The sequence below is a fragment of the Ipomoea nil genome, unplaced genomic scaffold, assembly GCF_001879475.1.
Source record: "Ipomoea nil cultivar Tokyo-kokei standard unplaced genomic scaffold, Asagao_1.1 scaffold3084, whole genome shotgun sequence".
Classification (NCBI taxonomy): domain Eukaryota; kingdom Viridiplantae; phylum Streptophyta; class Magnoliopsida; order Solanales; family Convolvulaceae; genus Ipomoea; species Ipomoea nil.
The window spans coordinates 561515-585634 of NW_017619512.1; the positions used below are offsets into that span (position 1 = coordinate 561515).

The 24120-nt window shown below is 36.5% G+C and overlaps 1 protein-coding gene across 1 annotated transcript; it reads right to left on the reverse strand.

Annotated features, from left to right (window-relative positions):
• Positions 1 to 19457: 19457 nt before the first annotated feature.
• On the reverse strand, positions 19458 to 22150 carry LOC109166054 (probable inactive receptor kinase RLK902). Its single transcript, XM_019314943.1, has 2 exons — positions 20838 to 22150; positions 19458 to 20226 (listed from the first exon to the last, which is right to left on the reverse strand). Exons 1-2 carry the CDS (start codon positions 22012 to 22014, stop codon positions 19664 to 19666), a joined length of 1740 nt encoding a protein of 579 aa, XP_019170488.1. The 5' UTR covers positions 22015 to 22150; the 3' UTR covers positions 19458 to 19663.
• Positions 22151 to 24120: the final 1970 nt, after the last annotated feature.

Consider the following 24120-nt stretch of genomic DNA (forward strand, 5'->3'; position numbering starts at 1 on the left):
TAAGAAAAACAATTATATCAAACAGCTATTAGCTAACAACTAATTTATCAAATACTTTTCTGCAATTAACAAATATTATCAACTAATTATACCCACTAATTAACCTAATCAGAGTTAACAGCTATCAACTAACAGTCATTTACCAAATAGGGCCTATATATGGTCATAAAAGCCCGTAACTTCACATGCATGAAAGATTATATGTGAATATATGATTGATAGTACTAATTCCCGCATGTGTAGGATGAAGGTACTGCATGCATGTATCTGGATTGTGTATAAACAATAAAGTATATGAACAAGGAACAAGAGATATAACAAAGCAAGGTTCTTTTATTGATAAATTGTTCTTGTCTGTTTTCTTGTAGAGAAAGGGAAGAGATTAAGCCAAATGCATAGAGAGAAAGTGGAGAAAGTGGAAGTCTCCCCCCCCCCCCCCCCCCTCCCCTCCCCTCCCCTCCCCTTTGAAGGGCCACACGCCTTTTTAAAGGCGCAAGAAGGTGGCAGGTTTGACCCGTCACCTTTGATGTAACACCCTACTTTTCTTAAACTTAATTAAAGTTCTAAAACAAAATTAAGATAAACTAAGGAGCGTAATTAAAAACAACTAGATAACATAAGAGCTGGGTCCACCTGAAAGGGGTTTTGCAAATAGACAAGTAGAAATTACCCGTTAGCACGAAGCTAAGTATAACTCCACTCAACCTTGTAAAATACTACAGTATATACTTTGGAAAAACATTTGCTCACATTCCCAAATTAAGCAATCTCAATCACTTAGACAAAACCTTTACATAAAACACAAGGCTTTCTATATGCTCACAACCTAAAATATCAAATAGGCATACTTCAACGATATCAAAGCTAACAACATGCTCATACTATCGCATACTTAACGTAGCAAATCTCAATTCTATATAACATTTCAATAACCATCTCATGCTAACACATAAAGTTATCAAGCAATTTCGTGCTATCAAACAATAAGAAATTATTCTCATGCTTTCAAGTTCTCATCATGCAAACTAGAAATATCAATATGCAACTAAGGCAATCATACACAATATACAATCTCGGTAATCATTCTCAATATGCAATCTAGTGCAAACATTCTCATTATGTAATCTCGTGCAAAACTATACTCAAATGCAATCTCGTGCAACATTCTCATTATGCAATCTCGTGCAATACTATACTCAAATTCAATCTCGTGCAAACATTCTCATTACGCAATCTCGTGCAATACTATACTCAAATGCAATAAGATGCTATAGGATAAGTATACTTATACACTTTTGTGAAAAGAATACATTTCTGTGGAGAATTCTTAGAGCCACAAGGACTCGCTTACTTTCATTTCTTAGAGTCGCAATGACTCGCTTTCTTAGAGTCGCAATGACTCACTTTCTTTACAAATGGATGAGGTAGGAACTTCACCGTAGCGTGAATGAACCTATCCCGGTACGGCCTCTAGCCGACCTATGCTCAATGTCATCCACCGAACCACTCTCTGGGTTCTAACTCATTTCTATGGAATCAGGTATCGAACTTTTAGCGTGCACACCCCCTGACCAGGATTCCAAGCCTGGCGAGCAGTTTCCAACCTCGTAACGTGGGAATACACTGCGTTACAACACATCGGATCACAATATCCGGTCAACATCATCTGAAAGGACATAGTCCCAACGGGTTCTCCAAAACCTCACATATATAGATAGATAATATATGTATCTCTCATGCACCAAACTTATGCATGTCACAACTCAACAACTTCTCAGTGCAACAAGGTAAAGACATATCACATGCTCACGATTTCTTTGGAAAATAATACTTAGGCTCACGTTGGCCATTTATGCACTTATAAAACATGATATGCTTAGAGTGCGATTTACTATACAACATGCTTCAAATCTATATATCACAGTGAAATCTCAATAATTCAATAAATCATGCTTGTAAGTCATAACTTGACAAATCTCCTCAACTAACACTTAGCAACGATTTAACATGCCATTACAACTCAAAATGCTCGATGTAACCTCATTCACAGTATAACAATACTCAAGGAAATCATGCTCAGTACATTATGGTGATTTTAAAACAAGGGCAGACAACTCAAATGAACATACTACACATTTTAGTCATGCTTCTTCTAGCAAAACTTAGCACATAGGGTTCATGCTTTTCTATTTAACAAGTCAGTAATATCATGCTCAACATATAGAGGACCAAAGCCTGGTAAACACTTAATCTCATTTACTGAACATGCTTCTGTAACATTTTCTTATACAAAAACATTCATAACTAGCTCAAAACTTAACCAAATCCAACGAAATCAAAGCCAAAACATTCTTCAAGAAGGCCCTAAGGTACCGAGCCGTGACACCTGGTTCGAAACGACACGTAGCTGAGACGCAAGGGCCCGACCACTGCACAGAGAACAACTCAACGGACCTTGGGGCGGGGCTCAACTAGGCCCGCCCCTCGAACCGCCATCTCGCCGGCTCTAGGCAACGACCCTCTCCTAGGGCCGTTCCCTAGGCCCGGCTGGCCACGGATCTAGCCAACGGTCCCCTTGTTGGGCCGTTGGCTGGGCTGGTGAACCTATTGGCGCACAATGCTTGTGCACCAGATGATTTCTTCTCATCTGCAAAACATTCTCAGGCAAATCTAGCACATCCAAAACATCAACAACACATCATAGACAAGTAATAGATCACTTAATAGCTCAAACACTTCAAAAATCTAGCATTTCTACTCCATGGGTTATACACTTTATAGATCAAAAGTTCTTAACTTAAACCTTTCTAGGGATACATAGTATTTCCCAAAATATACAATATTAATAACTAAGTAGTTTTAGGGAAAAGATAGAATAAGCTTCCAATATCTATATGATCAAATATATATTTCATACATAATTATATATGTACATATTCTCAAAATCAAGTATAACACTTCCCAAAACATATATGCTCATATGTATAATTCTAGAAATAGAGCTTTCTTGGCAAATCATAGCTTTTGGTAGTTCAAAATCCTTCTCAACATATTTAAGATTTACTATAAAAAAAATACTTTTAAGTATAAATAAAACCTTCAAGCCCAAATAATATAATATATAAACTCCAAGATAATTTCTTAAAAGTTAAAGTTGCTCATGTGGAACAGATTCTAATTAATAATCAAGAGGTTAGGGGTTCAAATCCTATCAAATAATCACTAGACTAAAACTTAAACAACACGTTTGGTTCACGGAATGAATTTTGAGGTAATAGGAATGCTATTCCATAAGGAATGGAATATAATAGGAATTGTACTCTATTGTTTGGTTCGCGGAAGGGATAGACTTTAGGAATTATATTACAGTGTTTGGGTAAATACCCTTAGACGGTGGTGAAATAGGATAAATTTATATATAGGATAAAAAAATTAGGTTAAAGAAATGGGTAAAAAAGAAAATATATTCCTGAGCGTTCAGTAATAGGCTAATACCAGGGGGACCCTAGTAATAGCTATTACCTTATTTGAAGTAATAGGCTATTACCAGGAATATTATTCCGAGTAATAGAACTGGTTACCAAACAAAGGAATAGGCCTATTACTGGGAATGTTATGCCATTCCCGGCCTATTCCATGAACCAAACGGGCCAAAAGAGAGTTGTCAATCAAGGGTTTTGAGCAAAACAACAACGAAAACATACATTTCATCATTTTAAGTATCCAATATATAAATATCTACACACATAAACCACTAAATCACATAGTTTAGGGCTAAATAATAGATTTGGGAATCCATGAGTTATACCTCAAGCTTCAACCTCAAGGATCTCCCCATCTCTAACCTCAAGCTAGGTCTTCTTCTTTACCATCTCAATTTCTCAAGCAACAACCAAAACAATACCCAAAAAAAAAAAAAACACATTTAAGCTTAGATAGTCTATGTCATCTTAGAGAACAAGTCAACAAAGGAAGATGGAGAAGAAGAGATGAAATCTTACCAAGTCTTGGACCTAGGCTTTGCTAGAAGAAGCTCAAAGATGGAGAAGATGAACTTTATAGAAAGATGGGGAGAGAGACACGAGAGAGTAATAAGAATGCTGCAGATTTTTGGAGGAATGAATAGTGAAGTAAGGGAAAAATATTATTCTTTATAGTTAGGGTTTTGGGGGTAAAAATGTGAAATAAAATTGTAGGGTTCGCCTTGCATCATGAACCATGGGGTAGAATTCAAGATTTATAATAGTTTGGGGTTAAAATGAATTTCCCAAAAATGATTCTTAGATAAACACTTGATTTAGACTTCTCAGATTTCTTTCGGTTTCACTCATATTGAATTTTGGGTCAAAATCTTGGTACACACTGTACCCGAAAATCTAGGATTTTAGATTAAAATAAATTCCGGTGTTGAATTTACTTAAAAGTGGTTTAAAATAATTTATTCAACACCGATTTCATCGCAAAAATTTTTACGGAGTGAAAAATGGCTATTTCGGAATTTCTTAAAATCGAATTTATAAAATTAAATTTTGGGTTGTCACATCCTACCCCCCTTAAAGGAAGTTTCGTCTCGAAACTTAGAAGGAAAAGATCGATTTTTTTAGAACGGAAGCTTTCGAAAAGATGGTAAGAATTTCAAGAATTGGCTTAGGAGTTTTTCTCGAAATACTTAGAAGAAATGGAATCTCTGAGTTCCTACAAGCACCCAACAACTAAGGCGCTAAGCTTAAACTAACTACTAGAACTCACTAATTCAAAGCTTCCTTGTTACTCCTCTTATTCTTATCGTTCTTACCACTTTTTCAATCTCAACACTTTGAACCTCTATATTTCTTGCATGAAACTTGAGAGAGTTTCATAAACACTTTTCTTCTTACTTCAGAAGTAACTCTCTTTCAATCCGTACATGTGTATTCTCTTTATAACGTCCTTATTAATTCCATGAACACAACTTAACCAATTAACAAGCATCTTATCCCATATTCTTGATAGTACTTAACTATCATTTACTTCATCTGTCAAGTGATTCCAGATAGAGTGCCGTGCCTCTGTTAACATAAGACTTTAACTTTCCTTGTTACTTTTGCCACTTTGTTGCTTACTCCTTCATAGTCTTGTTCACTTTCTCTACATCAAAAGAGTTCACGCACGATAAATACGTCCATACTCCTTCACTACACTTTAAATCCTTATCTAATTTAGTTGGCATTACCAACCTACAAATCTCTTTTTCCCAAATCTTTTCCAAGATTCTTCGTGGTTCAATAAACTCCGGCTTTATTTCTTTCTTTCTTAATAATCTTCACCATATCGTTTCAAACGAAATTCTTAACCATACTTTCTTTCTTGCCTTAGCCACAACACACCCTTTCAAAAGTCCTTCGATATAGAGGCTCATCGTCATTCAAAAGGTTCACTGTCTGGACTAATCTTTTAGATTTACTTCTACTGAACTTAGTCTTTCAATCACCTCATTCATTCTATCATAAGCTCAACTAGCTCTTGTTTCATTCTCATTTCTATAATCCTTCTTTAAGTTCTCACATAACTCATCATCCCTAACTCTACATTCTTTTACTTGTCCCTTCTTACTTAACTCATTCCTTAGTTTCTTCGCACCTCATAGGATCACACAACTTTCTTACAATGTTTCTTCCTATCTTCATAAATCTCAAGGTCCAATGTTACTATCCATCGTTTTGGACTGTACTCTTTCGGTGTTTACAACTCCCAGCTCATCTCTTTCATATCTCTTTAAAGTCAAAGGGAACTGTCTTACTTTTGTGTAACTCAAACTCAAGTTCCAAATCTTTATACCTGAAGTTTAACTTTTACTCTTTGGGTGTAATCTTTGAAGATCTCTTCATTATCGATCCAAAGGCATAAAAATCCCATTAATAGGATACAAGTATAACTCTTATACTTATCACATTAACAAGTTCCACCTAACTTTCAACTTTCAACTTTCAAGATAAAACATACTGAACGTTAAACACGTTAAACATACACATAACCAAGATTCAAGTGTAACTCTTATCCTTCTGACACATAACTTTCACTTTTAACTTTTAACTTCTAACTTTCAACCTTTAACTCTTCTTTTCTCAAAGGTAAGGCTCACAACAAGTAAAGCACATAAACAAACATACATAAGCATAAACTCGTTTACTTCTTTCTTTTAACAACCTCACGCGGTTTTTATTTTCACATTCTAACTTCTAGCTTTCTTAGCTTTCACTTTCAGCTTTCACTTCTACTTTCAACTTTCAAACTCTTGGTTTTTCTCTTTCAACTTCTCACTTTTAACTTTTCTACTTTACTTTCAAAAGATAAGCAAAAGCACTTTAAACACATTGATAAATCACATAAGCAATTAGACAACGCAAGGAACTCACAACCTCACAGCGTTCCTAATTGATACTTAGAGTCCTTCTTAACCCTAATTCACCTACTAGTCACTGAACTTAGAGTTTTCCTCATCTTAATTTTCACAACTTAGGGTTCTTTCCCTAATCTTATCCTTCCAAGGATTTCCTTTAAGGGTGTGTTTGGAAACCCGGAAAATGATTTTTGGAAATCATTTTCCGGGTTTCTAGTGTTTGGCTAAGCAAGGAAAATGAAAGTCAACGGAAAAGAAGTTGTTGTCAACGGAAAATAGGTGCTCTTTTCCGGAAAATGAATTCCCCTTTTTTTAGGGGGAAGTCATTTTCCAGACTTTGTTTCGCGTATTCACCACCTTCGCCTATGGTTTCTCCGCTGCAATTCACCCCCTAATTTCCCCATTCGACATTCCTTCAAGAAATGCCCAAATCTACAACATTCAAAACAAAATCGGGGCACCAAATCATACTTCAATCTCTACCAAAATCCATTCTTCGCACCATACTCTCTCTCTAGCAAAGGGCTTCATCAGATTGATTTCTACCAGAATAAATGGCGAGTCCGTCCACGATCTCCATTCCGGTGAGCATCGTGCAAACCAAACTTGCACTCTGTCCACCACTGTCCGAAAACCCACTGCCGGCAACGTATTGATTTCGGACTTAGAAACCCACAAATCTGGTTTTTCAAGTCGGAGCCAAATCACGATTTCTCAGTTCACGTAAAATATTTGGGGTGGGGCTAAAGCTCTAAATTCTGGGTAAAGATGGTGGAAGAATGAATGATGGAAGAAGAATTGAGGTTGGAGTCGGCAGAGAAGGCAAAAATTGTGGAGGAATTGAGGTTGGAGTTGGGAGAGAAGGTGAAGAAGATCGAAAAATTGAAGTCGGAAGGGTTAAAGGGTTTGATAAAGTTGAGTAGGATGATAATGCTTGCAATCCTTTGTTATTATCCCTTAGAAGAAAAAAAAATGCACAAAGAGTGTTGTGCACCTAACAAAAAGTGTAGGTACTGCAAGTTCATACAACAATGGTTGCAGGTTTTTGATAGTTTAATGGGATTATATTGCATAGATTTGGACTTAACATTCTGTTTCACTTGAAGCTCATTGTTTGTGAATTTTGTTGTATCTTATGCTCATTTTCCTGCTCATTTTCTGGAAAATGAACCAAACACACAAAGACAGTTTTCTGTTGTGCAGCCAAACACCGGAAAGGAAAATGTTTTCTGGAAAATGAGTCATTTTCCAGAAGTCATTTTCCTGCTTTCCAAACGGACCCTAAGTTCATTTTCTTAACTTATCCCACTTAGGATTTCAATTTAGAGGTCATTTCCTAATCGGTCTTTCCTAGGATTTCCACTTAGAGTTTCTATACTCAATCCTAAGAGTCAAACTTCCTAAGTATCCCGCGGTTCGTACGGCTCTGATACCAACTTGTAACACCCCACTTTTCTTAAACTTAATTAAAGTTCTAAAACCAAATTACGATAAACTAAGCAACGGAATTAAAAATAACTAGATAACATAAGAGGTGTCACCGCCACAATCACCGTACCCGGTGACTGCACAAGCTAAAAGGGTACTAACTATCCAGAACTTACTACATTAAAGTAACTTTGGGAAAAAAAAATACTCCGGTGTCTATCACCAACAAAACAACAGGTGTCTAACAACCCACTTTTCTTAAACTTAATTAAAGTTCTAAAACCAAATTAAGATAAACTAAGCACCGGAATTAAAAACAACTAGGAAACATAAGAGGTCTCACCGTCACAATCACCGTACCCAGTGACTGCACAGGCTAAAAAGGTACTAACTATCCAGAACTTACTACATTAAAGTAACTTTGGGAAAAAAAATACCCTGGTGCCTATCACCAACAAAACAACAGGTGTCTACATCTAAATCTCAAAAACATCAATAATAGATCAAGAGTTTAGACTACATAGCAACTAACTACACTAGTCTAACTCGAGCACTCTCAAGAGCTGGGCCCACCTGAAAGGGGTTTTGCAAATAGACAAGTAGAAAACACCCGTTAGCACGAAGCTAAGTATAACTCCACTCAACCTTGTAAAATACTACAGTATATACTTTGGAAAAACATTTGCTCACATTCCCAAATTAAGCAATCTCAATCACTTAGACAAAACCTTAACATAAAACACAAGGATTTCTATATGTTGACAACCTAAAATATCAAATAGACATACTTCAACGATATCAAAACTAACAACATGCTCATACTATCACATACTTAACATACAAAATCTCAATTCTATATAACATTTCAATAACCATCTCATGCTAACACATAAAGTTATCAAGCAATTTTGTGCTATCAAACAATAAGAAATAATTCCCATGCTTTCAAGTTCTCATCATGCAAACTAGAAATATCAATATGCAACTAAGGCAATCATACACAATATACAATCTCGGTAATCATTCTCAATATGCAATCTAGTGCAAATATTCTCATTATGCAATCTCGTGCAAAACTATACTCAAATGCAAGCTCGTGCAAACATTCTCATTATGCAATCTCGTGCAAAACTATACTCAAATGCAATCTCGTACAAACATTCTCATTATGCAATCTCGTGCAATACTATACACAAATGCAATCTCATGCAAACATTCTCATTATGCAATCTTGTGCAACACTATACTCAAATTGGCGATTTATGCACTTATAAAACATGATATGCTTAGAGTGCGATTTACTATACAACATGCTTCAAATCTATATATCACAGTGAAATCTCAATAATTCAATAATTCATGCTTGTAAGTCATAACTTGACAAATCTCCTCAACTAACACTTAGCAACTATTTAACATGCCATTGCAACTCAAAATGCTCGATGTAACCTCATTCACAGTATAACAATACTCAAGGAAATCATGCTCAGTACATCATGGTGATTCTAAAACAAGGGCAGACAACTCAAATGAACATACTACACATTTTAGTCATGCTTCTTCCAGCAAAACTTAGCACATAGGGCGCATGCTTTTCTATTTAACAAGTCAGTAATATCATGCTCAACATATAGAGGACCAAAGCCTGGTAAACACTTAACCTCATTTACTGAACATGCTTCTGTAACATTTTCTTATACAAAAATAATCATAACTAGCTCAAAACTTAACCAAATCCAACGAAATCAAAGCCAAAACGTGCGTCAAGACGGCCCCGAGGTACCGAGCCGCAAGGGCCCGTGACACCTTGTCTGAAACGACACGTTGTTGAGCCGCAAGGGCCCGACCACTGCACAGGGAACAACTCAACGGACCTTGGGGCGGGGCTCAACTAGGCCCGCCCCTTGAACCGCCATCTCGCCGGCTCTAGGCAACAACCCTCTCCTAGGGCCGTTCCCTAGGCCTGGCTGGCCACAGCTCTAGCCAACGGTCCCCTTGTTGGGCCGTTGGCTGGGCTGGTGAACCTATTGGCGCACAATGCCTTTGCACCAGATGATTTCTTCTCATCTGCAAAACATTCTCAGGCAAATCTAGCACATCCAAAACATCAACAACACATCATAGACAAGTAATAGATCACTTAATAGCTCAAACACTTCAAAAATCTAGCATTTCTACTCCATGGGTTATACACTTTATAGATCAAAAGTGCTTAACTTAAACCTTTCTAGGGATACATAGTATTTCCCAAAATATACAATATTAATAACTAAGTAGTTTTAGGGAAAAGATAGAATAAGCTTCCAATATCTATATGATCAAATATATATTTCATACATAATTATATATGTACATATTCTCAAAATCAAGTATAACACTTCCCAAAACATATATGCTCATATGTATAATTCTAGAAATAGAGCTTTCTTGGCAAATCATAGCTTTTGGTAGTTCAAAACCCTTCTCAACATATTTATGATTTTCTATAAAAAATACTTTCAAGTATAAATTAAACCTTCAAGCCCAAATAATATAATATATAAACTCGAAGATAATTTCTCAAAAGTTAAAGTTAGTCAAGTGGAAGGGATTCTAATTAATAATCAAGAGGTTAGGGCATTAAATCCCACTTAAAAAAACAATTTTCCAAATCAAATAATCACTAGACTAAAACTTAAAGAGAGTTGTTAGCCAAGGGATTCAATCCCAAGCATATTACAAACCTTACTAGTACTTAAACTAGTGAGCTACGGCGAATAAACTAGTGAGCTACGGCGAATCTTGGTAACAGAAGTTGTATAATTCCTAACAAAAACATATTACAAACCTCACTGGTACGTTGTATAATTCCTAACAAAAGCATATTACAAACCTCACTGGTACTTAAACTAGTGAGCTACGGCGGATCTTGGTAACAGAAGTTGTATAATTCCTAACAAGGGATTCAATCCCAGGCATATTACAAACCTCACTAGTACTTAAAATAGGCATATTACAAACCTCACTGGTACTTAAACTAGGCATATTACAAACCTCACAGGTACTTAAACTAAACTAGTGAGCTACGGCGAATCTTGGTAATAGAAGTTGTATAATTCCTAACAAGGGATTCAATCCCAGGCATATTACAAACCTCACTGGTATTTAAACTAGTGAGCTACGGTTAATCTTGGTAACAGAAGTTGTATAATTCCGTTACCAAGGTCCGTTGATAACAGCAACGAAGCTCTGTTTACTGCCTTCCTCTACTCAGCACGAAAATAATCAAATTCCTCAAAATCACTTAGCAAAACAACAACAAATAACATATATTTCATCATTTTAAGTACCCAATATATAAATATCTACAAACATGAACTAATAAATCACATAGTTTAGGGCTAAGTAATAGATTTGGGGACCATGAGTTATACCTCAAGCTTCAACCTCAAGAATCCTCCCATCTCCAACCTCAAGCTAGGTCTTCTTCTTTACCATCTCAATTTATCAAGCAATAACCAAAATAATACCCAAAAAAAAAAAAAAAAAAAAAACACATTTAAACTTAGATAGTCTATCTCATCTTAGAGAACAAGCCAACAAAGGAAGATGGAGAAGAAGAGATGAAATCTTACCAAGTCTTGGACCTAGGCTCTGCTAGAAGAAGCTCAAAGATGGAGAAGATGAAATTTATAGAAAGATGGGGAGAGAGACACGAGAGAGTAATAAGAATGCTGCAGATTTTTGGAGGAATGAATAATGAAGTAAGGGAAAAATATTATTCTTTATAGTTAGGGTTTTGGGGGTAAAAATGTGAAATAAAATTGTAGGGTTCGCCTTGCATCATGAACCATGGGGTAGAATTCAAGATTTATAATAGTTTGGGGTTAAAATGAATTTCCCAAAAATGATTCTTAGATAAACACTTGATTTAGACTTCTCAGATTTCTTCCGGTTTCACTCAGATTGAATTTTGGGTCAAAAACTTGGTACGCACTGTACCCGAAAATATAGGTTTTTAGATTTAAAATAAATTCCGGTGTTGAATTTACTTAAAAGTGGCTTAAAATAATTTATTCAACATCGATTTCATCGCAAAAATTTTTACGGAGTGAAAAATGGCTATTTCGGAATTTCTTTAAACTGAATTTATAAAATCAAATTTTGGGTTGTCACATTTAACCCCGGCCCGCAGACCGGGACCTGAACCGTCCGACCCCGACCCGACTATAAACGGGAACATGGACTCAGGGTATATATCCTATCAAGAAGCCCCCCCCCCCCCCCCCTCCCGTCCGTGCCATGACGACGAGTTAGCGAGGAAGGGTTCGGGCTGGAAAAACTAGTTACACGGTCCTTGACTTGCGCCAGTTGCCTCGTTAAAAACCTTTGGGCTAATTAAAAACCCAGTGGAAAAGAATTTCAGCCAAGGGAAAATAGTAAAACACTAAACACATTTTTAGGACTAAGAGGGGACGACTTAAGCTCTACCGGTCTAGGGTTCGAATTTGCAATGCGATTCGAAAGGTAAAACACTGTCGGTCCAACGACCGGGCTGTTGAACGCGACCGGTCGGTAAAAGTCACTTAAACTTTTACCGACCGCAATGTCGCTTAAACTTTTTCCGGTCCAAGATCGAACCAGGCCTGAGACAAAGGCAGGGGTGGGGATGGGTTTTTTTCTTTTTTTTTTTTTATTAAACAAAAATTTTAAATAAGGGAAATTTGTTAAAAAAAAAATGCCCCTCTATAATATGTCAATTATCAATGTCACCCTTGAATTATGAGTAGTGTAAATGTTTCCCCTCAATTTTTAAAACGATGTACATATAGCCCCTCCAGTAACGGACCTGTAGTTCCCTATTAGTGTACACTGTTAAGTTGGGGTTGTGACAACTCAAAATTTAATTTTCTAAATTCTATTTTACAATATTCCAAAATAATCATTTCTCATTCTTCAAAAATTTTATTTTGAAAACGGTGTTTAAATTAATTATTTTGAGTTACGTTTTTAAATAAATTCAACACCGAGATTTATTCTATTTCAAAAATCCTAAATTCTCGGGTTCATTATGTATCAAGTTTTGACCCAAAAGTCAATCTGGGTGAAACCGGAAGAAATTTGAGAAACCTGAACTAAGTTTTATCTAGAAAACATTTTTGGAAAAATCTATTTTTGACCCCAAACTATTTTGAAATCACATTTCTAGACTTGGTCCATGTTGTAAGATGGACCATAAGCTTGCCTAATCTTTTTGAGAACCAACCAAAAGACCACTTTGCCCTTCACCAATCATTGAGTATCCTTCTAGAGTTTTGAACCCATATAAAAGCAATAGAAAGCCAACCTTTCCTCCTGATTCCATTCTTTGTTTTCCCACCCAAGAGCTCTGCAAGAAAGAAAGAAGAAACACAGTAAGTTTCTTAGGTTCATTTCATCCTTTGTTCATCTAGCTTCCCCTCTTTAGCTTCAAAGCTCTGAGGTTCTCCTCTTAAGTGTTGTTGTCTGGCTTGTTTGAGGTAGTTAGGTGGTGAAGGGGGTAGTGGTTGAGTTGGGAAGAAGAAGGAATCCATACAAGGTAGAAGAGGCAACAAAGGTATAACCCATGGACTCCCATCTATTATTTGACTCTGTGAATGGCTAGTTTGAGGCACAAATGCTTAGAAATGTTGGATTATTGTTGTTGTTGAGCTATTGATGAGTTATTATTGATCTATGTTTGAGTTGCTGAGGTTTTGGGAGTGTTGGATTGCACTGAAAATGTCTACAGGTGAAGAGAAGGCCTGTGGTGCACACTGTCTGGTGCACCAGATAGCCTCACGGTACTAGCCAACGAACCTCGAGGAGGTCCGCCGGCTAGCACCGTGGAGCAACGGCTCCAGGGCGCGGACCATGGCGTGATCCGCCGCCCAGGGCTGCCGCTTGGCAGAGCCAAGGGGCGGGGCTTCTCAAGCCCCGCCACCAAGCTCCGCCAGGCCAAAATGGTTACTGCTCGGGCCCTCTGCGGCTCAGCTACGTGTCGTTCGGACCGGGACTCGTGGGCCCTTGAGGCTCGGACATTTGGGTTCGTTATGACGCACTAGTAGAAGTTAGTTTCGTTAAATTTGGAGTAGAAATGCTTGTCTTACAATAGAATTTGTGGTGAGAATTATTCTTGTTGTTTGCTGTAAATGGTTTACAATGAATATTGAGCTTAGTTATTTGAGAAGAGAAGAATGATCATCATATGATTGTTTTGATTGAAAAGCATGTCTAAGTATTTATTGTTATTTATTGAGAAGTTTTGCAAAGATTATGAGAATTTGATAAGTCCAGTACTTGAATTCCATAGTTTACAGTTTAGAGAATTTGCTAGAATTTGAAGTATATTTTGAGCTTAAAGAGCATGATCAATACTTGCTAAGTATTTGCTAAGAAGTTTTTCTAAGTGTTGAGTTATAAGCATGAATTAGTACCTTATTTCCTTGATTCATAGGGAAAGAGAAATTGAGATTACTTTTACAGTAAAAGAGCATGCTTAGTATTTCATGATTTAAAGTGCACCATTGTCTCTATGTAAGCATAAGTATTCTTTCAAAAACCTCTATCTATTTTGGAAAATCATTATCTAGTTGCATTGAGAAGTTGCATGATATATGATTTTCAATTTGTGAGAAATGAGAAGTTGTTGAGAAACTATGTGCATGAGCTTGCATATGATAAATTGTTGCATGAGAAAGAAATGCATGAGATATATCTACTATCTACTATACTAATAAGAGCCCAAGAGAGTTAAGCCTATAATGGGTAGAAAAAATGGCGGTCAAATTTTTTAATCAAATGAATGGCTCAGATTTTAATTTTTCCTTAAGATTTCCTAATTTATCCTTAATGAATATATCCGTTAAATTTTCCGTTAAATATTATCTTTTCCGTTAATTTCTTACTCATTGATTTCAATAAGAAAGGTCTTAGGTTCGAACCTCATCCCAATCAAAGTTGGCATAATTAGTACTCTATTTTGTCTACTATCTACTATACTAATAAGAGCCCAAGAGAGTTAGGCCTATAATGGGTAGAAAAAAACCTATAATGGGTAGAAAAAAATGGCGGTCAAATTTTTTAATCAAATGAATGACTCAGATTGATCAGATTTTAATTTTTCCTTAAGATTTCCTAATGAATATGATTATCCGTTAACTTTTCCGTTAAATATTATCTTTTCCGTTAATTTCTGTTAGTTCACTGTTAACTTACTCATTGATTTCAATAAGAAAGGTCTTAGGTTTGAACCTCATCCCAATCAAAGTTGGCATAATTAGTACTCTATTTTACTCTTATCAAATTAAATACGGAGTAATAATTTAGTAGCTACAACAAAAAATAATACATATGCATTTCTTTAATTTAGAATTATGTGTCTACAATGTCTTTATTCAAAAAAAAATATTCATTATCAATAAATTAAATAAGAGAAATAATTTCATTAGTTATATTGTATATATTTTTCTCCAATATAAAAAATTTTTACATTCAAATTCATCAATTGATTATATTTGCTACATTGTCCCTACAATGTCTTTATTAAAAAAATTATTCATTATCAATAAATTAATTAAGAGAAATAATTTTATTAGTTATATTGTCTTTATATTTCTCGAATGTAATTAATCAATTTATTATATTCACTACATTGTCTATTACTCCGTATCTTTTTTTGTGCACTATTTTTTAATTAAAATCAAAGTTATAATACAAAATAATGCTATATATTTATTTACCAAGTATTTTTATTAATACCATGAAAAAATTAAAAATATATAATTAATAAAATCAATCATATTAACTACTTGAGGGATTTGTTGACAAAGACAGTATTCAAATCACACAACAAATTGAAGTGAGAACTACCTCGCAATGTCCTTGTTTGACAATCAGTAGTTAGTGGTTAGCGTTAGCATATTATATTAGCGAATTTGACCAGCGAATTATATCAACGGTTAGTAAAAAGATATTTGAAAAAATTAGCTGTTTAGATTAACATGTAAAATGACATATGGGTATTTAATAATAATAATAATAATAATAATAATAATAATAATAATAATAATAATAATAATAATAATAATAATAATAATAATAATAATAATAATAATAATAATTGTTTAAAAAAAAATTTTAAGACAATCATATTAACTACTTGTGGGATTTATTGACAAAAAGAGTATTCAAATCACACAACAAATTGAAGTGAGAAACTATCTCGCAATGTCCTTGTTTGGCAATCAGCAATTAGCTCTTCAATATTAGTATATATTTAATATTTTATGCCCTAATTTTTATTTTTTCTCCCTTATGTCCCGTATTTGGTTTCAACCATACCTATACAATTATTTTATTGACAATTATAATCAATCTTGACTATATTATCTTGCATTTGTAAACTTAGAATTGCCTATTTAAATATGCAAATATAATATTTAATTATCTATGCATGAACAATTCCAATATAATCTTGCCTTGATATATTTTAAAGTACTTATTTAAAAAAAAAAAACATTGGGCATTATCCCAAACGCGCAATGCGCGTAAAAAACTAGTCTATATATAAGTATTATGAGAAGTTTGAGGTTTGGAGGCCCGTTAGGACTCTGTCCTTTCGGAAGAAAAGAGAAAGATAGAGAGTTGAGAAAGAAACGGACATTGCGATCCGATATGAAGTAACAAGGTCGATATTCCCGAGTTACTAGGTTGGATACTACCCTTCGGGCTTGGAATCTCGGTCATGGGGTGTGCACACTGACAAGTATGATACCTGATTCTACAGAGTTTGAGAAAAGAACTAAGAGAGTGGTTCTGTGGGCGAGATGAGTATTAGGTCGGCTAGATGCCGAGCCCAAATAGGTCCGTTCACATTATGGTGAAGTTCCTACCTTGCCTACGAGTAAAGGAGGTAAGAAACAAAGAAAGAAAGCGAGTGAAGAGACTCAAGTGAAAGAAGAGAAAAACGAGTCATTTTGACTCAACAAGAAACCTCCACAGAATAAGTGTTTCTTGATACGAAAGAACGAGTGTATATGTATATCCATCTATATACTTATACTCAAAGCATCATGATCATCTTACTGCATGGTTTACATGACTTGCATGTTTAGCTTGAAAGTTTGAAGAGAAGTATGACTTTGTATTGTTGTTTACTGATCAACTTGATAGCATGAGTTTACTTGTTAAAGCTTAAGTATCTCTTACCTATCAGTATGAGTTATGTTTAGAAATATTTGTGAAAGCATGAGATTTATGATAAGTGGAGTACTCAAGAAAGCATGCCTATTTGTTAATTAGGTTGCAAGCATATAGAACTTATTCTTAAGTATGATATGAGTTATGGTTTAAGTATGTGGAAATATTTGATTTAAGTGTGATTGCCAAATGTTTTCCAAAAGTATATCTATAGTACTTTACAGGGTTGAGTGGCGTTATACTTAGCATTCGTGTTAACGAGTTGTTTTCTATTTGCTTGTTTGTTAACCCCTTTCAGGTGGGCCCCGTGTTTGAGCGCCATCAAGATAGATTAGCGCGTAGCTTAGAGTTGCTAGATGTTAGTCTAAACTCTGTTTTGTTGATGGATTTTAAAACTCAGTTGTTTAGATGTTTTGTAGACTGATGAGCTTGACTCTAGACAATACTTTCCTAGCCTGTGCAGTCATCATGTGTGGTGACTGTGACACCTCTTTTGGGATTTGTTTAAGTTATTAATCGTATCTTTGCCTTGTTTAGTTATCTTTTAAGTTAAGTATTCGGGAATTTAGATTAAGAAAAGTGGGGTGTTACAGGGGTAAATATGTAATTTAGTTGTTTTTTCCTTTTTTCTTTCTCGGCCTCAACAAACAACAGTCTGGTGGCGAGCAACGATGGAGGTGGACTAGACTGGTGGCGTCTAGTAGCGGCGGCGACGGATGAGCTACGGCGAGATCCTCCATCGATTCGAAGTACCGGCGATGGACAACAGCGAAGTCTAGCGATGTTCTCTGTTTTCGGCGTGAACAGCAGTTACTGCGACACCAAGCTCGGACCTTGGTTCGTCTTCTTCCGGCGTGAACAAGACGAGGCAGCACGACAGAGCCTCCCTCCCTCTCATTCGACGTGGGCAGTATTTCCCGGTTAACGGCTCCCTCTTCCCCGACGGCGTCCCCTATTTCCGACAGAGCAGCGACAACAAACAACCATGGCGGAACTCCGGCGACTTCGTACTATCCTGGCAAGGCAACGTGGAGCTGGGATGACGGCAGTTGTGATGAGCTTCCAGCGGAGCAACGTCGAGTTGTGGATGTGGCGGCTGTGGGCAGTGTGGGGAGCTACGACGGTGGGGTTTGGAATGGCGCAGTGGTGGCAGGGCAGAGGTCCTCTCCCTCTCTTATGTTTTTGGGGGCCCCTCGACGAACAACAGTTAAAGGTAAAATAACTGAAGTTAGGGTCTCGTTGAACTTAAGTGGGAAAAGGTAAAATATGCTTAATGCTTAATTATTTCTTGAAATTGAGGGGAAAAGGGGAAATTCGAAGCTTTTGTCGAAAGGGTAAAAGGAAACAAAGGGAAAATATTTAAAAAAAAAAAAAAAAAAAAAAAAAAAAAAGGAAAAAACAACTAAATTACATATTTATCCCGACTTAACAGTGTACACTGATGGGGAATCACAAGTCTATTACGGGGGGGTCTATATGTACGTGCACCGTTTTGATAATTGAGAGGCAACATTTACACCACTCATAATTCAGGGGTGACATTGATAATTGGAATATTGTAGATGGACATTTTTACAATTTTCTCTTTAAATAATTATTTTATTTAAATTTAATAAAATAGAAATAAAAATATTTTTAAATTCGGTAACCGTCATGTCAACATATTACCAGGTCAACATGTTATTTTAGGTTGAATTGTGTGAATTTGCCTTGTTCGGAGACCTAATTGTAGTTTTTTGAGTCCAATGGCCTTATTGCAGTTTATTGTGTAGTTCGATGGTCTGTTTGACCCTTATTCCTATAATATATTATGTTAAGGAGTACTTTTTATTATTCATCATTAGTTGTGATGGATACCCGGCAAGGGTTTCTAGTCCGCGTATTGAGTTAGTCAGGCGGAAAAGGTAGTCAGCCCGTCGATCAGATGCGAGACAAAGATTTAAATAGATGCCCCCAAAGATATTGGAAGATCTATCACCATAATTAATTTGTTGAACATATAATATATCAATAAAAATGTAATCAGCTTGCACAAGTGAGGAAAAAACTTTTGGGAAAATCACTTCGTGCCATTAGACTACAAGAGAAGCTATCGTTAAATTTGTAAACCTGCCTATGTATAAATACCTTTGGGCATATTGTAGAGGGTTCAATTTGTAAACCTGCCTATTTTCACATCGTTTACCATAGTGTTGACCTACCGACGGATATGGTAACTCATAGTCGCAAAGCCAACAAGTTGGTTATTTTGGTGTATATTTAATCCCTTAATTATTCATGCTATATATTGTGTTTCTAAGTTAGTAATGAATTGATGGATTTTGTTGCTAAACTTTTTATAAACTCTATTGTCAATAAGCAAATTGAATTAAATCTATGACTTCCCTAAAGTAGTAAGATAAATTAAGTAATCATTTTCAGCATTGAAACAGAAGTTAATGATGAGATGGATATAAGATAAGCAATGAGCCTATAAAGATATAGTTTATCGATAATTCCAGTGTTGTTTCAATTTACAAAATAAAATATAATGCATGCATGCTAGCTAAAATGATATTTAATTTGAAGTATTGAATGAAAATCAAAATATATACTACATACACATACACAAATATCAATATGTCTGGACTTGATGGGAGCTGATGAGAATGAAAGAAATTAGGTATTGAGAATGTGTTGGATGCGCTGCGTAACCTGGAGCATGGAAGGGCGAGTGTTTGGGTGGTGAGCGGTGCAAGAAATGGCAAGCTGCAAAAGCAGAATCATTTGGTCCCCAGAGTTTTGGCCTTGAACCATTATCTGGGGATCAAACACTTCAATCATCCACCTCTCCTCACCCACGGATTGCACCCATTGTGGCAACTCAATTCCCTCTTCGCTGGCCTCTTTTCCGGTCACAAGTTGGAGCAGTACAACTCCGAAGCTGTAGACGTCGGCTTTCTGCGAGGCAGAGGGTTTCCGTTCGCCTGCAATTTCCGGTGCACAGTAGCCGCCGCCGTTCGTTTTGGAGGATGGCGGCGTAGACGCGGCGAGTTGAAGCAGGCCGAAGTCGGAGAGGCGAGCAACGTTGGAGTTTGTGAGTAGGATGTTGGAGGCGTGGAGGTTGCCGTGGGCGACTTTGGGCCCGCGGGAGTGGAGGTATTCAATTCCTCGAGCAGCGGTTAGGGCGATCTTCCCCCTGGCTGCCCATGTTAGCGCTTTCCTGTACCCACCTTTGCTCCCTACACATAACACAATAATATATATTCAATTCCCAGAAAACTGAGTCGGGTAAAAAGCTAAGTTCATCAATTAATATATAGCTAAGGGATTATTAAGCAGATGTCAATGAACGAAGTCTAAAAAATGTGATGATGGTCTATTATAAGGAAATAAAGTTGTGTAAGTGTTTGATCTTAACAAATGATGTCAGAGTCAGGTCACTGCACTTAAGATGGATAGGTGTTGAGAGAAGGAATGATTGAGCAAGGTCGATGAAGGGCCAAGTCCAACACCTGCCTAGTATAGTTGTTGGCCTAATGAAATTGTTGGGCAGGAGTTGGTGAAGAGCCAAGTTCAGCACTTTGCCTCTTAAAAATGTATGACGGTCTATAAAGAAATAAAGTTGTGCATTTACTACTAACTATATAACTTTTAGTGTAATGACAAGCGTTAAAAAACAAGTGCTTCGAGGAGGAATGGTTGGACGGAGGCTGGTGAAAGACCAAGTCCAATATCCTACTAACTATAGCTTTTGGAGCCGTGGAACAAAAACCAACTCAAATACCACACTATAACTTGTAGTGTGTATCATGATGGTTAATGTTCAATTATACAATATGCAAAGACTTACCATGCAATGCCTCAGACAGGCTGATGGGCATTGGATCATAAACCACAAGTCTCTCATGTATGCCATAAAAATATCCCAAAAGATGCACCAAATTCTCATGCCTATAACTCCCCAAAACCTCAATCTTTTCCCTAAATTCCTTTTCACTTAAACCAACATTTTTCAATCTCTTCACAATCACCTCACCCCCTCCATCCAAATATGCTCTGTAAGTAGTCCCACCACTCCCCTTCCCCAACACCTCAGCTGAGGCCTTCAACAGCTCCTCCAAACTGAAATCATTTTCATTATTTTCTTCGAAGAACACAATGCCTTCATTCTCTTCTTTCTTGACCACTCCCCTACCGGAAAACCCGTTATCTAATTCGCGGTTATCTGTGGCCAAAACGGGATATAGCTTCGCCGGCGAGGGCTGCTCCGGCGACATCGGCACCTGAGCGGAAATTCTCCTACCTCTGCGATTTCTCCACAGCATCCAGAGAACTAAAACGACTAGCAGTGCTCCGATAACGGTGCCGATCGCAATTCCGGCGATTGCCCCGGCGGAGAGTTTATCTCCGTCGCCGTTATCGTTAGGGCAAGAATCAAGTGGGCCCCCGCAGAGTGAATTTCCCGCATACGATGACTCATTCGGCAATCTTTGGTAACTCGCCGGTACCGGACCTGTTAATCTGTTGAAAGAGACGTTGAAATCGCGAAGATGGGAAAGGCTTTCCAAATCAGGAAGTGTTCCGTTGAACTGATTTTCCTCCAACCGCAAAACTCTCAGTTTTGTCAACTTGTTAAAATTCACCGGAATCTCGCCGGAAAACTTGTTTCCGTCTAAATGAAGCTTAAGCAGCTCAGTGCACGAATCCAAATCAGAAGGTAGAGGCCCCGAGAGAGAATTACGACGGAGGCTAAGTGCACGGAGCTCCGTTAGGTTTCCGATAGTATTTAGCGGGATTTGACCGGAGAGGCCATCCCCGGGAAGGCGGAGCTCGATCACACTGCTGTTTGCGCTATCGCACTTGATCCCTTCCCATGAACATGGGTTAGGACTAGAGGTGTTCCACCGGAGTGTACGGCCTCTCACAGCGGCTTGGAGGCGGAGCAGGGCGGCAGTGTTGGCCGCGAGGTCGGAGAAAACGGTAGGGAATAAAAGTAAGAGGAAAAACAGAGCACCGCGGGAGCCCATTGGGATTGGGCAATTTTGTGTGTGAAAGCAAAATTATATTTCTGTGCATATTTAGAAGAATGAAGGGCAAGTTGAGAGTCAATGGTCACATTTTTGTGGTCATTCTTCCCCCAACTTATAAGTGGACTGACTCATTCCTGGATGAAGCACGTATTGACCGAATGGCGTCTATGAGATGTTTTGTTTTGTTTTTTTTTTTTTGGAAAAAATGTCAAAGTTGCCCCCAAAGTCGAGTGCATAGTGCAATTGAGTTCCCTAAGTAAAAAAAAACTTCATCCCCTAAATTGGTAAAATTGTTCAATTAAGTCCAAATTGACTTGTTTATCATGTTAAATGCATACGGTGTTGACACGTATCCTTATTTTATTTTTTATTAAAAATATTATTTATTATAAATTAATTAAAATAATAATAATTAAAAAAATTTAAAAAACTTAAAAAAAAAATAGCCACCTATTGTCCACGCCGGACAGTTGGTGGCTGTCTTCCTTCTTCCAGGACAGCCACGGCCGTCTAAGGTCCAGTCCCCTCCGTCTAGAATGAGGGCGGCGGCGAAGGCCGTAGCTCTCGTCCAGATCTAGAAGACGGCCATGACCATCTTCCTTTGTCGGTCATGGCCGTCTTTCTTAGACGCCCGTGACTGTTCGTTTTTCTTTTTTAATTCTTTTTAATAATTATTATTATTATCTTAATTAATTTATAATAAATAATATTTTTAATTAAAAAAATAAAATAAGGACACGTGTCAACATCGTATGCATTCAAACTGATAAACAAGTCAATTTGGACTTAATTGAACAATTTTATAGGTTTAGGAGACCTGAATGAAACTTTTTTCTCTTAGGTGACCCAATTGCACTATCCACTCGACTTAGGGGGCCAATTTAACACTTTCTCCCTTTTTTTTTGAGATGTTTCTTTTGAAGCACAAAGACTCGGGTACTTCAAAGTTGTTACCTTCCTATGACTTCCCATTTGAGAGAGCCATTTCATGTCACAAGACCTAATTATATTCAAACTTTTGACAAATTAATATCAAATATTTATATTTTATAATGATTATAATTTTCAATCCAAGATAATTTATAATTTAACCCGATTTTTCTAAATTGGCACACAAATTATTTTAAAAAATTATATAATATACTCTCTCTGTCTCATTTTATTTGTCTGGTTCAGTTAACGTGACTTGACTGAAGTTATTTTTAATTCAATTTTTCGTAATATTAGTATATAAAATTTATATATTTAGAAACTAAATTAAAATTTCTATAAAAAATTAAATTAAAAATTACTAAAGGAAATAAGCAATGAAGAAATGGTTAGTTTGATCAATGAAGAGTAAAATATGATAGGTAAAATGGGATAGAGAGAGTATCAATCTATTTACTTTATACGACTAAACATTCAAAATTAAACTCTGAAAAAAATGCTATACATATATATAATTGTGTTTTAACATTATAGCCATTGATTAATATTTAAATCGAGAGATTTAAATTATTCTTTAGATTAGATATTGTCGGGTTTTGATCTGCATGTGCGTAACACCCACTTTTCTTAAACTTAATTAAAGTACTAAAACCAAATTAAAATAAACTAAGTAGCGGAAATAAACTTAATTGACAACTTAAAGGAGTGTCACCGCCACAATCACCCTCCACAGTGATTGCACAGACTAAGGGTAAAAACTAAAACATTTAAGTCAAACTAACAACCGATAAACTAGGGGAATGAAACCCCGGTGTCCAGCACCAACAAAAGGGATAGTCTACTACAACCATAAGATAAAAGAGAGTTTAGACTACAAGCTATCTAGTTAAACTAGTATAACTCGTACTCTCGTTTCTACGAACTGGGCCCACCTGAAAGGGGTTAACAAACAACAAGTAGGAAACAAAACTCGCTAGCACGAAACTAAGTATAACGTCACTCAACCCTGTAAAGTAATACAGTATATACTTTAGAAAAAAAAAGTTTCACATTCTTTGGTCAAACAAGTCTATACAGTTAAACATACTTGGCATTAACTTCCAGATGCTTGCAACCTAATACTCATATAAGCATATTTATCCCTTAAACAACTCATCACATTCTCATCTTATG

Excerpts from the sequence above, each read along its gene's own strand:
- LOC109166054 (XM_019314943.1), bottom strand. The coding sequence starts at position 22,014 with ATGGGCTCCCGCGGTGCTCTGTTTTTCCTCTTACTTTTATTCCCTACC. Across the intron at positions 20,227-20,837 it reads CCTGTCTGAGGCATTGCATG|GGAGCAAAGGTGGGTACAGG; the intron begins GTAAGTCTTTGC and ends TGTTATGTGTAG.